The following is a 15,282-nucleotide window of genomic DNA, read 5'->3' as shown; positions in this document are numbered from 1 at the left end:
CTTGTGAAAACATTCTATTGTCATAGTTCTCTGTTGTAGTCAAAAGAGTTCTTATTTCCCACTAAATATCTATCATTATTAATACTCTGCCTTCAAGGCTTTCAAAAGTGAGTGAAGGGATGTAAAATAGGGTCTATAAATAAATCCTTATTGCTAGTCGCAGTCCAGTTTGCATCCAGGCCAGTTCTGCTTTCACTCACCACTACATTGTGTCTGTCTTCTCTCTATTACACAGAAACCTAGCATCTTCACAATTCATTAGAACTTCACATAAAGGTGACTAGGAGGAGGCTAATTTTATTTCTTCCAAATATTTTGCAGTTTTAAATTAAATGCATGAAGTGCATCTGGTAGGATGTTATTTTCAGTTATGAAAACAGACTTTGAGGGTGATAGCAGAGATGTTCCTCCTTTCTCTGAAGTTAGATCACTGAGTGTTGTGGCTGAGCTGTTCTTCCACCATTCCCCCAGTTCACATGTTGAAGCTTTAACCTTCAGAAACTCTAAATGTGACTGTGAGACGTAGAGCCTTTAAAGAGATAAGGGTTAAATGAGATAACGTTTGATGGCAAGGTGGGGTAGGGGTACTGTCAATCCAGTCTGCTGCTCTACTTAAAAGAGGAAATTTGGACACACAAAGAAAAGACTATGTGAGGACCCAGCAATAGGGTGGACATCTGAAGACCAAGGAGAGAGGCCTTGGAGGAAACCAACCTTGCTGGCACTTGGGTGTGTTTGAATTCTGTTTATTGACTGAGATAATGGCAGTGGGAAGAAAGCAAACAAACCAGATAAAAAGATAAAGTAATGTCAAAGAAGGAAAAATATTGATCACCCTGATTTGGTCGGTGCATGTTGTATACATGAATCACACTATGTCCCCCACAAATATGTACAACTATTAATAACATTTTTGAAAAAGAATGAAAGATTATCAACTATTTTTCATTTATTAAATAAGTAATTATGGAATGCCCTCTAATTTCTAGAAGCTATGAAAAAAACTTTGCATAGATGATTTTATTTGAACCTCATAATTGTATGATGGGACAAGCATTATACTTCCTTTACAAATGATCAATTTAAGTTCCCAAAAAGTTAAATAATTTTCCCAGTATCACATAGACAATAGATGGCAAGTGAGAGTTAGACCCAGGCCTATTTAGTTTTAACTTCATAAACTTTCTTCTATGAGATATTAAAGTCAAAATAATGATTTAAAACCATACTTCCTAAAAATAGCTTTAAATTATAAAATCAATTAGCAATCAAGGCTGCCTGCTATGTGCCAGATACTTGGATATAAAAATCACAAGGTACACAAGATTCTAGCCCCCATGGAGCTTGTTGTCTATAGAAAGAGTTAGAGTCAGACATTAACTTTTATACAAATGAGCATTTAATTATAGCTGACATCAGTGCTATCATAAAGGTATAGGGTGCTAGGAAGATGAAAATGTTTCCAGAATTACATATGCAGAGGCCAAGGAGAGGATATGTCTGACTGGAGGTGAAATTCAGATAAGAAGAAGTTTAAGAATTTGATGAAGAGACTATATTTTTAATATAAGCTAGTGACTATGTGTTACAAAGTTATGTTTCACATTTTTGAAAGCTATTTTCCTCAGAATGTGGTGTGGCTGTATGTTTCAATGATATCCTAGCTAAAAAGGACTATATTTAGAAAATCTCTTCCAAGAATAAAATCCAAACTATGGCAATTGACATATTCATTAAAAGTTTGCCACTGTATCATTTAAATAACAACCTTAACATAAGAAAATTAAATGTTTAATAATAGAATGAGTAAAAAAAAACCTATATTCCATCTTTTTAAAATGATGTTTCCAAAAGGTAATGTAGTAATATGGAAAATATTTAGCATTATATAAAAAGATTAAAAAATTACATGCTTATAAAAATATGTTGAAAATAACCTAAGAAGAATTACTGAAATAAATATACCAAAAAAAAAAAAAAAAGAGCAGCGGTGGTGGAAAGACTATGAGAGATTTCTTTTTTTTTTTTTTTTTTTTTTACAAATATTCTATAGTGTCATTACTTTTGCAATTCAGAATGCTTTTTGAAATAGAAGACAAATGATCATAAAACTATGTTTGGCTCCTACTTATAGATCATAAGTCTCTAGCGTTGTGCCTTGCATTAATGCCTAACTTGCTACAGGGTGCTCTGGTGGCTAATTTAGTCAATAAAGAGATGACACAAAAGTAAACTCAAAAAAATGAACCATCACTGTTCAGTGCACACAGGAAAGTTCTATTAATAACCACAAAGGCAAAAGGAGAGCATCTGCAACCCAGGGGCTAAAATTAGTAATAATGTTGAAGGGAGTTCCACCAAATTATGTTTTCAGAAGACAGTCACAAGCTCTTTTGTAAGGAAGACTGATCACCTCCATTAGCCCTGAAACAAAAGGAAAGACTTCTGGATTAGGACATTTAATTACAATGTTTATCGAATCACTCTGTAGCATTTGTATAAACAAGATGACTTAGAGCACTTGATTTTCTGTGGGTAGTGAAAGGTTGTAGAGGATGTGTTTTGTAAAATGCGTATTTTAAGCCAAATGATTCATTGTTACAAGTCAAAAGTATTGGCATGTTACACTGGTGTTTTTAAAAATGTTGAGAAGTTCAGATACTGCCATTTCCTCTGCCTTAGATTGTTGGATCTTCTAGTCCCTAAGCTTGTATTAGTAACAATAGTAATAGCAACAATAGCCATAAGGTCACACCAGTCACCTAATTAGCATTTAGTTATGCCAGCTCCTGTCCTAGGTGCTTTTTAGGTTTGTTTAAAAGGCAGAGGGAAAGACACACACACACACACACACACGGAGAGGGGAGAGGGAGAGGAGGGAGCAATATCTTCCATTCACTGATTCACACCCCAAATGCCTACAATAGCCAAGGCTAGGCCAGACCGAACCTAAAATACAAGAACTTGATCCAGATCTCTCACATCCAGATCTCTCATATGAACTCAAGTACTGGAGCCATCATCAGCTATATCCTAGGTGCGTTAGAAAGAATCTGGATCAGAAGCAGGAATAGCCAGGGCTGGAAATAAGCACTCCAATTATGGGATGAAAGCATTCCATGCACTGGCATAATCTGCTGCCCCTACAACACCTGCCCTCATAGGTGCTTTTATCTAAATTAAATATAATAACTATTATATCTGTGTTTATTCTAATAGTAGTTCCTCAGCATTGATTACTATCATTTTTCTACTTCACAGATAGGGAAACAAACATAAAGTGATTAAATATTAAATAATTTGACCAAGCTCACTCACTGAATGATTGGATTAGAATGAACATAGGAAACTGTACAGAGAATCCAATGTCCTTAGCACAAGGCTATATAATTCACCTAAAGATATCAGGGTGCAGAGGAGTGTGTGGAGGCGCAGGTGAAGTGGGTTAAGCTGCTACTTGGGAAGTCTGTGTAACATGTATGAGTGCCTGGGATTGAGTCCCACTTCCACTTCCAATATAGCTCTCTGCTAATGTACTTGGGGCACACAGATGATAACTAAGTACTTGGAATTCTGCTGCATTTGTGGAAGACTTAGAGTTCCTGCCTCCTGGCTTTGGTCTAGAGCAGCTTCTGCTTTTGTAGGCATTTGATGAACCAGGGGATGTAATTTCTCTCTCTTCCTCTTTCCCTCTATTTGTGTGTGTCCTCTATTTCTCTGTCATCTTGCCTTTCAAATAAATAAATCTTAAAATTTTTGCATTAGTATTTCCATCATATTGCCAGAGTCTATAGAAATTATTTTGGATGAGATTAATAATAGAAGAGCTTGTTGCAAACTCATATTCTATGTATCTCTTCACAGTGCCATTTCTTTTTCTTTTTATCTCTTTCTTTTAACTCCTTTACTTTTTGTAGTTTTGGATTGAAATGACTTGAACTAAGTTCATCAATGTGGAGAGAAAACAGGAAAGTGGGATTTTCTCACTTTATTCTTGATTTGTTTATTTTTAATATCTGCTTTTGATGTTTCAAAACATGAAAAGCCAGGGCTGGTGTGATGGTGCAATGGGTTAGGCTGCCACTTGACACCAGCATCCTATATCAGAGTTCTAGTTGGAGTTCCTGCAATACCTTTCCAGTCCAGCTTCCTTCTAATGCACCTGGGAAGACAATAGAACATGGCCAAAGTACATAGGGCCCTACCATCCATGGGGGAGACCCAGATGGCGTTTCTGGCTCCTGGATATTTAACCTGGTCTGGATCTAAGTGCTGTGGCCATTCAGAGAGTAAACTAGCAGATGGAAGATTCTCTCTCTCTCTCTCTCTCTTTCAAATAAATAAATCTCTTTTTTATATATAAAAAACAACATAAAAGCCCAATTTTCAGAAGTCTACTTTGAGCTATCTAATTCTTTCTCGAACTTTCTGTATGAGCACAAAACCTCTGAGAACTATCTTGAAGCTTCAGATATCAGATATGCAGGCCCTGGAAAGAACAAAGATTTGATGGTATACATGCTATCAGCAATGTATAAAATAAATATTTCAGGTCAAAACATTTTTTCACTTTGGAATTTATACATGAAGAGAGATATTAGACAGATTTAGTGCTGACAGGGAGGCATATGTTACTAATATCCACTTATAGGCCCAACTCTCAAAAAATGTGTCCCGGGCCTGCTGCTGTGGCATAGGAGATAAAGCTGTCACCTGCAGAACTGGCATCCCAAATGGGTTGCTGCTTCAAGTCCCAGCTACTCCTCTTCCAATCGAAATCTCTGCTATGGCCTGGGAAAGCAGTGGAAGATGGCCCAAGTGCTTGGGCTCCTGCACCCACAAGGGAGACTCCCAAGAAGCTCCTGGCTCCTGGCTTCAGATCAGCTCAGCTCTGGCCATTGCAGCCATTTGGGAAGTGAGCCAGAGGATGGAAGTCTCTCTCTCTGTCTCTCTCTCTGTCTCTCTCTGTCTCTCTCTCTCTCTGCCTCTGCCTCTCTGTAACTCTGCCTTTCAAATAAATAAATAAAGCTTCAAAAAATGTGTCCTATATGAACTTGCCATTTTTACATCAAATTTCTGACTTAACACTTCAAGAAAATCACTATTAAAATGGAAACATGAATGCACTATCAGGAATAGGGTAACACATTATGCCATTGTTCTCACTAACCTAGTACGATCACTTTGGAGAGTACAAGCCATGGCCCTGAGAAAATGGTACACATGTCAAGCAAAGTGAATACACCAAACCATCCATCAGGTTTAGATGTGGTTACAAGAAACTGAAAACTGAACAATGGGGATGAGAAGGGTGGGGTGGTATGGTTGTCTTGATAGAGGACAGGGGAACAGGGCTATAGGGAGCTTTGGGGCAATATTTTAAAGGAGAAAGGTCCTTATGGAAAGCTTGGAAGACCCCATGGTGAAATCTAGCTAACTTCATTTGTTCTGGACCCATCTTGTTCTTCTGACTATCCTGATAAAAATGGCACCAAATTACATCTAGAGGCAGAACATTATAGCTTAAAGATCAAGAGTTTTAGGTCAAATAGAGCTGGATTCAAATACAGTTGTACCAGTATAGCCAAGGATGAGATGTAGAAATGAAATTACTACACTAGAAAATGTAAAGTACTTCCTGCCATGCCTGTCTGGTATCTATATGCATGCCATACCTCTATATAGAGAGATGTACAGTAGCTATAGAAAGCACATATATGTATGAATACACACATCGGTGCATCAGGTACTCACATATCTAGTATAGTCCATCTTTTTCCCTTGTTATGTTGTTCTTCAAGAAATTGGTCATTTTCTCTGTTTTTCGTTTTAGTCTATCATATATGCTTACTTTGAAGCAAAACAAAAATAATACAAGCATATGAAAGAAAACATTGATGTTTCTTTTGTGCTATATTAAAGTAAAAGTTGACAGTTTTATTACATTTTGTGAAAGATTGAATAATAAACTAGAAAATAATGATGATGGTGATGCTGATAGTAGCCACAGTTCCAAAGTTGCCTAAATGTGTTAACAACTGCTTAATCGATATCAGGTTACTTATTCTTCCCAGTAGCTGTAGCAGGTAAGCATTTCATCTCCTTTGCACATATAAGGAAACCAAGGTTTAGAGTGGTTATGTAATTTTCCCCTACACCCACAACCAGTAAATGATAAAGCTATCTGACACAAAAGCACATGTTAGGAAACAAAGAAAAATTTTTTTAATGAAAATGCTTATTTTGGCACAAAAATGTTGAAATCCATACACAGTGTTTTTTTTTTTTTTCATGAACTTTTTGAAGACCCGTTTAGGCATGGATTTCAAAATTGTTTTGCACCAAAATGAACATCTTTTAATTCCATTTTCCATGAACCCCTTTTTTGGGGGGGCACAATGGGTTATTTATTTGAAAGGCAGAGTGACAAAAGGAGGAGGAGATCAGAGGAAAAGAGAAATCTTCCATTTGCTGGTTTACTAGCCAAATGGCCACAATAGCTTTGGGCTGCGTCAGGCCAAAGACAAATGCCTGGAATTCCATCCAGGTCTCCCACATATGTGGTAGGGACTCAAGTACTTCAAACATCATCTGCTGCCTTCCCAGGCACATTAAGAAGCTGGATAGGAAGCAGAGGGTGGGGACTCATACATGCACTTTGATATGGATGCAAGCATCCTAAGCAGTGACTTAACTCATTGTACCCACTCCATCCATGAGCCTTTTGAGATACCTTCATCCTCCATGACCACAACCAACCAATAACCTGTGGCTGCATCCCTGATTCTCAAAGTTCCCCTTTAGCAAGAGCTCCTCCTTTCTCTATCATTGAGATAGCTGCCAGAGTAGCTAGCTGCTGCTTGTATATCCCATTCCCTTAAATTCTTTCTCACTAACTTTCTCACTAGAATCCTCTGCCCCCTTAGGGGTGCAGCCAAAAGTGAGCCCAGCTGGGGAAATCTTCTAACCTCTCTTGGTGAGAACAAGACCCATTCCTGTCTAAGCCTTCCAACTCCAGTAGTTTCTTGCATTGATAGACAACAAGTCTTTGAAGAATGAATGTCTGGGCTGGCGCCATGGCTCACTTGACTAATCCTCCGCCTGCGGCACCTGCACCCGGGGTTCTAGTCCCGGTTGGGGCACCAAATTCTGTCCCGCTTGCTCCTCTTCCAGTCCAGCTCTCTGCTGTGGCCTGGGAAGGCAGTGGAGGATGGCCCAAGTGCTTGGGCCCCTGCACCCGCATGGGAGACCAGGAAGAAGCACCTGGCTCCTGGCTTCAGATCAGTGCAGTGTGCCGGCCATAGTGGCCATTGAGGGGGATGAACCAACGGAAAAGGAAGACCTCTCTCTCTCTCTCTCTCTCTCTCTCTCTCTCTCACTTTCTAACTCTGCCTGTTAAAAAAAAGAAAAAAGAAAAAAAGAATGAATGTTTGGTGGTGAAATAAAACAGGTTAAGTTCCAGATGTAGAAATAAGACACTGTTGCTCAGGCAGAGAGGTTTACCAAGTAAAAACTGTAAGAGATTTTTCTGTAGAAATAATTTTAGAAATGGCAGTTAGATCTTACATTTCTATTAATACACTGAAACAATATTCAATGAACTTTCAAATTATGTAGTAGATGTGATTTTCCATAAGAAAATGCTTTGGAAGGGCAAAAGTTTTCTTCAGGTTTATGAATGAATTTTCAGAAAGCAACTATTCACAAATTGAGGTTAACTTCTAAGACCATTAATTTGTCAGTTATTTTTGCTTGTATCCTCTTCTCACTGATTAATAAATTTATAAGTAACATGAGGTCAGAAATTATCTTTTATATTACATAACAATCACCTTATTTCCAAATCTTTCTTCTTCAAGCTATGCCTACACCAAGCAAGCATTCTTCATAGTATCAAAAAAATTTGTGGATTAATTGCTTAATTTTGAAAAAGATATCATTCACTGCAAAAAATGGTTTATCCTGAGACACCTAGAATTCTCACTTCAATGTATCTTTAACTGTGAATTATAATGTTATAAATATCTTTGGAATATTAAATATCTCCATTAATTTTAATTGATGTGATTATACAATATTAGATAAAATGGGTTTATTTTATAAAAATAGATTTAGATGCTTATCATTTTTCACTTTGACTTATAATTTAGGGGCACATTGTTGTCTTTAGAACTCTAATTCTAGGAAACACTCTAGAATGGCCTAATATCCCAGCAGTATATTAATTTTGATTTTTAAGTAGTTTGTTCAAGAGTCATTTAGGATGACCTAACTACTTGCCTGTCAGATGGAGGAATGCTGTGACTGGGGAGGAGGGACATGTTTCACATATCATTTGGGTGTAGTGACATAAAACTACTTAATTCATAAAAGACAATACTTTGCCTTTTCAGATGTAACTGTGTGGAACCACATAATCCCAGCAACGACACTTTGAAAGAATGGAGGGAGTCCAATATTTCAGCCTCTGACATTATTTGGGAGAACCTAACTGTGTCAGTAAGTAAAATATTGAAAAGTAAGTCACATCTTGACATCTTAAGTCACAAATTATATCTTGACATACTGAGTCTTATTACTTATAGGGGCTTTTATTGACATTTTGAAGCTATTTATTGCTACTAGGGTAAACTTTTTTAATGTATAGTAATTAAAAAGGGATTGTTTGGTTTCCATATCAGATATTCATCAGTAACCTAAGGGTTTCTTTTATTATTAAGGTTTTTCTGATAGTAAGCGTGAATTGGTCTAAAAGCACACATATGCAGAGTATGACTGAGATGAACTGAAAGCCCATTTAGTATGAGTGGTGTTGACCTAAATGAAACCATATGGCAGAAGTAAGTCTGCCTTCTGTGTAAAAAACCTGGAGCACTTTCACTGTACACTGTAATACTGTTCCAGCTGTTCAGAGTATACTGAGGGGGAGGGGATATTTTAAGGTGTTTTAGTATAAATACTGAAGTCTTTGGGAAAAACAAAAGTAGTTTTTCATAACAAAATTCTGGCATCTCCTTCAATAAGAGTTTCTTTGCTTCTATTTTGTTCTTAGCTGCCACTCAAGAAAGGGAATAGAAACATATTTTTAACCTTAACAGTTAAATCCTGTACCTTTTGTTTTATTTGCTCTGGCTTTTCTCCACTTTGTAACTTTTTTTTCTCATAGCTGCTTTCTTCAATTCTTCTTAATATATTATAGTATTTGCACACTTTCTTTCCCCAGCTACAGTTGCATCCTTTACTTCTGTTAAATGAAATCTTACAATCTGAAAAACTGAACATTTTCTGCCTTAAATAAATATTAAAATCTAAGTGGCACTTGTTTCTTTCTAGTCTTCTCAGTTAACAAACATTACAATCCTAAGCTTCTGCCACCTTCTCTACCTTTGTAAATTCAACCTCCAATGTAAACATCAACACAAAACTATATGAATTCATTTGATCAAACATACAGTATTTTAGTAAGTGGGCTAGTAAGTGAGCATAGAAATCTTTTTTGTTTTAAAGATATTATTAAACTCTAAACATGATTTTTGTAGGACCAAATAATCTTTTCACTGTTTTCTCAATATTCCTTATTAAATGTATTCTTTCAGAGTTGAAATTGAATTACTTACTTGCTATTTAAAATTCTTTCTTGACCTTTATTGCCTTTATTCTAATCCTAGTCATTTTAATTACAGTTAAGACTCACTTACTCTTGTTTGCTTCTGTTATTATTAATGTTTATTTTATTCCATTAATTTTTCCTTAGAAAAGTAGCCTAGCCAGCCTGCATCCAGTCAGAGAGCCATTTAAAATGATGACTAAAATAATTAACAAGCCAGTCCAAAAAAGACAGATATCCTATGTTTTCCCAGATCAGGGGTAATTAATAATAATAAAGTGTAATGTATTGGAATGAAATGGACATTTTGAGATTTGATGACTGTTTATAGCCCTTGTCTCTTCTGTTGAGGAAGAGTGTTGTTTTTGTTTTTGTTTTTATTTGTTTGTTTCTTCATACTATTTGTGGAACTCTTTTGCTTAGTGTAGGGTTACCCTCCTGATCATTAAGTAAAGTGAAAGTAAATCTCTGTAAAAATTAAGAGTGGGAATGGAGGCTGGCGCCGCAGCTCACTAGGCTAATCCTCCGCCTGTGGCGCCGGTACCCTGGGTTCTAGTCCCGGTTGGGGTGCCGGTTCTGTCCTGGTTGCTCCTCTTCCAGTCCAGCTCTCTGCCATGGCCCAGGAAGGCAGTGGAGGATGGCTCAAGTGCTTGGGCCCTGCACCCACATGGGAGACCAGGAGGAAGCACCTGCTCCTGGCTTCGGATTGGCGCCGGCCATAGCAGCCATTTGGGGGGTGAACCAACGGAAGGAAGACCTTTCTCTCTGTCTCTCTCTCTCTCACTGTCTAACTCTGCCTGTCAAAAAAAAAAAAAAAAAAAAAAAAGTGGGAATGGAAACGGAAGGAAGAGAAAGGTTTAGAGCATGGGCGGGAGGGAAGGGAGGAAGGGAAGTATCACTGTGTTCCTAAATCTACATATATGAAATACGTGAAACTTCTATAACTTAAATAGAATTTTTAAAAACCAAAACAACAAAATAAGAATTACTGAGCTTAATAAGAAAGAATGCTACAGTTAGTCAGAATTTTAGACATGGAGAAGCAGGCATTTAGCCTAGTGGTTCAGTCACCCACATCCCGACTCAGAGTACCTGGTTTTAATTCTCTGCTGCAGATCCTGACTCCAGCTTCCTGCTAATGTAGACTCGGCAAAGCAACGGTGAGGGCTCAAGTAATTGGATCCCTGCCATCTCATGTGGGCACCTGGAATATACTCCTGGTTCCTGGTTTTGATCCTGGTTCAGCTGGTCATAACCCTAGCAGTTGGGAGCATTTGGGAAGTGAACAAGTTGATGGGAGTATGCTCGCTCTTGCACTCTCTCTCTCTCTCTCTCTCTCTCTCATTCTGCCTCATAAATACATACAAACATACACAAATAAATAACAAACATGGATTATGATTATGATGGATTCATTCAGTAGTGGGTCTTCTGTTTCTCACCCTTGTAAACTGTATATAAAGAGTCCCTGGCTTATTTCCCTTATCTTCAAGTCCCCTTCAATAGGAAAACCCAAAAAATCCTGTCTCTAAATTATTTGGCATAGTAATTTACTCAGTGTTTGTATTCTCTGAATAATTCAATGCTAAATAATAATGTTAATAGTATTTATTAGAAAATCCCGAATAGCAACCTTCTGAAAGACCTACAGCATGATTGGAGTAGTTATGAGTACATTTTATATATTAGAACTCTTAGGGTATTGCATAATGCAATGAATAATTTTTGCAATCAAAGCAAATATAAAATTGTAGGATTTCTTCCTTAATTTTAAAAGTTCTTAGACTAGGTGTTAACACTTGGTAGAAATCTTTTATTAGTTAAAAGCAGTTTTTGCAATAGAAATTGCTATTTTTTTTACCAGAAATATCTTGTATCACCAAAGGGAATGCTTTGTAATAAAAAAAAAATCTTGTGATAATTTTAAATCAATGAAGACCATTAAAATACTTGTCTTAATTGTTACACTGTTTTTTTTTCTCAATATGATCATCACTGTCTTCAAAAGAGTTTTATTAATGCAATATTGTGATAATGGCTATTATTACCATATTATAAATATAGTGATATGATATAATATTCATTTGGAAGATCCTGAATTGTTTTCTTGAATTCTTGCATTTTTAAGAATTATAATTTTTATAGCATGCCAACTCAGCAAGGGCAAAAAAATTATTTTTCTTTGATTCTTCCAAATTGCTGTACATGGTTAGTGTTAAATATTTGATAAATACTTAATGCTTATTTGAAAATAGTTCTATCTCACATATTTTCTGCTTAATTCAATTATTTCATGGCAAGCTAGATTTTTAGATTCTCAATATATATATTTTTATAATTCAAAACCAGCCATTTTAAGGAATCCGTAGAAAGCATTTAAAATATCCGCAAGCAATTAACTAGCAATTGGTTAAAAAATGTTTCAGTGACTAGATTACATATTTAGCTTGTATGTACATAAGGGGCAGGATGTTAATTGCAACTTTAATTTCTTATTTTATTGAACATAATTTTTGCCAACTTATAGAATTATTTAAGCTTAGAATGTGTTTGAAGAGTAATTAGTAGAAATCAGTTTGTCAACAAGCATTTTTTAGTATCCATTGTTAGTCAAACCATATGGTAGACTCAAAGGAAAAGAGTAGAGTTTGGATTTGTATTCACTTCTACATTTTAGGACTTCTCTCTCTCTCTCTCTCTCTCTCTCTGTGTGTGTGTGTGTGTGTGTGTGTGTGTTGGGAATAACAATATAAACTTGACAATAAATATGAGACTTAGTAGGTCACACATTTCCTTTTTAAATTAATATCTTGTCCTCTCAAAATGAAGAAAAAACAAATGACACTTTCAAATTGGCTTCCAATTAAAATAACTAGGTGGGCCACTGGCAATTTACTATAGATAATAGGACACTTACAGAAGTCTTTACCCACAGCACCACAACACTGCCCCGCTAGGAGTCTTTAATGGCACCTATGTTCTTTTTTCTTAATTTTTTTAATTTTTTAAAAATTTATTTGACAGGTAGAGTTATAGACAGTGAAAGAGAGAGACAGAGAAAGGTCTTCCTTCTGTTGGTTCACCCCCCAAATGGCCGCTACGGCCGGTGCTGCGCCGATCTGAAGCCAGGAGCCAGATGCTTCCTCCTGGTCTCCCATGTGGGTGCAGGGGCCCAAGCACTTGGGCCATCCTCCACTGCCTTCCCGGGCCACAGCAGAGAGCTGGACTGGAAGAGGAGCAACCGGGACTAGAACCCGGCGCCCATGTGGGCTGCCAGTGCCACAGGCGGAGGATTAAGTGAGCTACTGCGTCGGCCCCAACACCTGTGTTCTTAAGAATTGAAAACTAGACCCAACAATATCCAAGGGTGAAGTTTTTTATAACTGCAGAAAACACCAATGGTGTTCACAAATCTGCAGATACTATGTTTATTACTGAACTTGTAGCTTGTTTTGTTTTTAGTCATTCTACTAACCCTTTGCTTAGTGAATACTGGCCAGATCAGGAGAAAAGATTGAAAATCACAAGGACTAATTTTTTTTCTACTTTATCTATTTTTATAAAATTTTTAGAATAGGAAAATTAAAGCTATAATTAAGGCCTGGGGGATTTTTCAGCACTTTTTTTTTTTTTTTCAATTAGTCAGGTTACTGTGCTCTGTATTAACATAACATGGATAACTGGGATTCAACTTTAGCTAGCAAGGAAAGTATTTGCAGTTACATTAGGAAAAGGGGACAGATTCTTTTAGAAAATTATAAGGTGTTCTAACAATGTTTCTTAAGAATCTTAGGCTCAAGGCAGCTGTTCCACATAGATTTTACTAGTTTGCTTCTTTTTGAATGATATGTAGTTATTTGTCATTTATTCTAGAAATTTTGGAAGGCGTTTGTTTTCTGCTATACAAGGATTCCAGGGCCTGAAGTTTGATTCATTTGGACGGACTTTCTGTTGGTGATCAATCTGTCAGTCTCTATATTTCTCTAAGGTCTCTCTGAACCACAGCACAATTCAGTTTCTGTTCAGGGCCAGTTTAAAATATTTAGTTTTTCTTTAGAAAATGCTTTGACTTTGCTGCCACCTCATGGCTAAGGCAGTGATTAAAAAGAATTCTTCAAGGGCTTATGGAAATGAAGTACCAGAGGGGGAAAAAAGGTTGTGAACAAGTTGAGGTAAAGATGAGTTTTACCTTGTTTGTATAGTTATTTTTTCCATCATTTGCTCTTTAAGTTCAAGAGCCTCATCTTTGATTTATAATTTCATTTCAGCAATTGTATTTTATGGTTTTCTTACTGCCTTTCTATCTTGCTTTCTTGGTGTTTTTAGTTGGTGATTCTATGAAATAATTGTTCTTCTTTCATATGCGATAATATTTGCAATCACAGGAATTGTGTTTGAATCACAGTTCTGCTACCATCCAGCAGTAGTGAGGCCACAACAAATTTAACCTCTTTTTGCCTCAGTTTTCTCAAAAATTTAATATAAATAATGACTTCTACCTATTTCACAGGCTTGGTATAAAAATTCAATCAAATGGTGCATTTAAATTACTTGGCATAGTGTTAGATGTTAGGAACCACTTACTGGAAAATATATCTTGTTTCCAATAAATCTAATGTTAAGAACTTATGTACAGTAGTCCCTAATTAAAAAATCAATTAATTTTAAGGGTTTAGTTTTATTTGTGAAAGTAAAATTTAAAAAGTGCTTCATGGTAGAACTGTACACAATATGAATTTTTGATGTTGCTCACTACCTAAGTAAATAGAATTCAGAAATTATAATGACATTTTTAAATCTTTACAAGAACCGAAAATGAAAACCTTTAGCATTTCAACTGCAGTTGATAAGAAAATGTCAGAAAGAAATGCACCCAGTTTTTTTCCTAACAGCTCTGTCTTCTTTACTTCCTCCGGCAGGAGTGCAAATCACTGCACGGGGAGTACGTCGGCCGAGCCTGCGGCCATGACCACCCCTACGTCCCAGACGTCCTGTTCTGGTCGGTGATCTTGTTCTTTTCCACGGTTACCCTCTCAGCAACCCTGAAGCAGTTCAAGACTAGCCGGTATTTTCCAACCAAGGTACTTAGAGTATTGCTCTCCTGATGGAAATGTAAGCCAACATATAGTAGATTATGAAATTCTATGTGTTTCATGGGAAAAGAAAGAGCAATTGATGAAATAACTGAAGCTACAAAAAGGCTTTTGTGTGAGGGAGCTGCCAATTTGTGGGGGTTTGGGAAAAGCATTTTGTGATACAAGTGCTGGGAATGTACAGTCCCTGAAGGATTTTCTCTGAACTGCAATCCCCAAAGATCATCTACCACATTTCTCATTTGGGTTTTTGGAGATTCCAAGAACATACTGCATTACTGATTGGCACTTTATTGCCCAATGAACAGTGGGAACTATTCCAGCCTAACAGATACCTTGGAGGAACCACTGTTGTGTTCTTTAATTGGGAAAGCCCCTGAAAGACTCCTTGGAATACTATTCTCCTTTTCATTTTTAAGATGTCAGTCCCTCTCCCAACCTACCATGTTTGCATCTGCATATTTGGAAAGGAAAGTAAACAGAGAAACAGCTTAGTTCAATATTTAACACTGCAAAGTAACACCTATAATGTTTGATTCCACAAAAATAAATAAATAAATAAATAAATAAATAAATAAATGA

The 15,282-nt window shown here is 36.6% G+C and overlaps 1 protein-coding gene across 13 annotated transcripts in view; it reads left to right on the top strand.

Moving 5' to 3' along the window:
* Positions 1-15,282, top strand: part of SLC4A10 (solute carrier family 4 member 10) — a 333,141-nt gene that overhangs the window by 269,624 nt on the left and 48,235 nt on the right. For all 13 annotated transcript variants that reach the window (XM_051848038.2, XM_051848035.2, XM_017342639.3 and 10 more), the window contains 2 exon segments: positions 8,394-8,499; positions 14,527-14,688. In XM_051848038.2, the coding sequence (XP_051703998.1) occupies positions 8,394-8,499; positions 14,527-14,688 (268 nt within the window).

This window comes from Oryctolagus cuniculus, chromosome 3 (assembly GCF_964237555.1).
Source record: "Oryctolagus cuniculus chromosome 3, mOryCun1.1, whole genome shotgun sequence".
Lineage (NCBI taxonomy): Eukaryota > Metazoa > Chordata > Mammalia > Lagomorpha > Leporidae > Oryctolagus > Oryctolagus cuniculus.
This window is presented reverse-complemented; position numbering and strand designations above follow the sequence as displayed.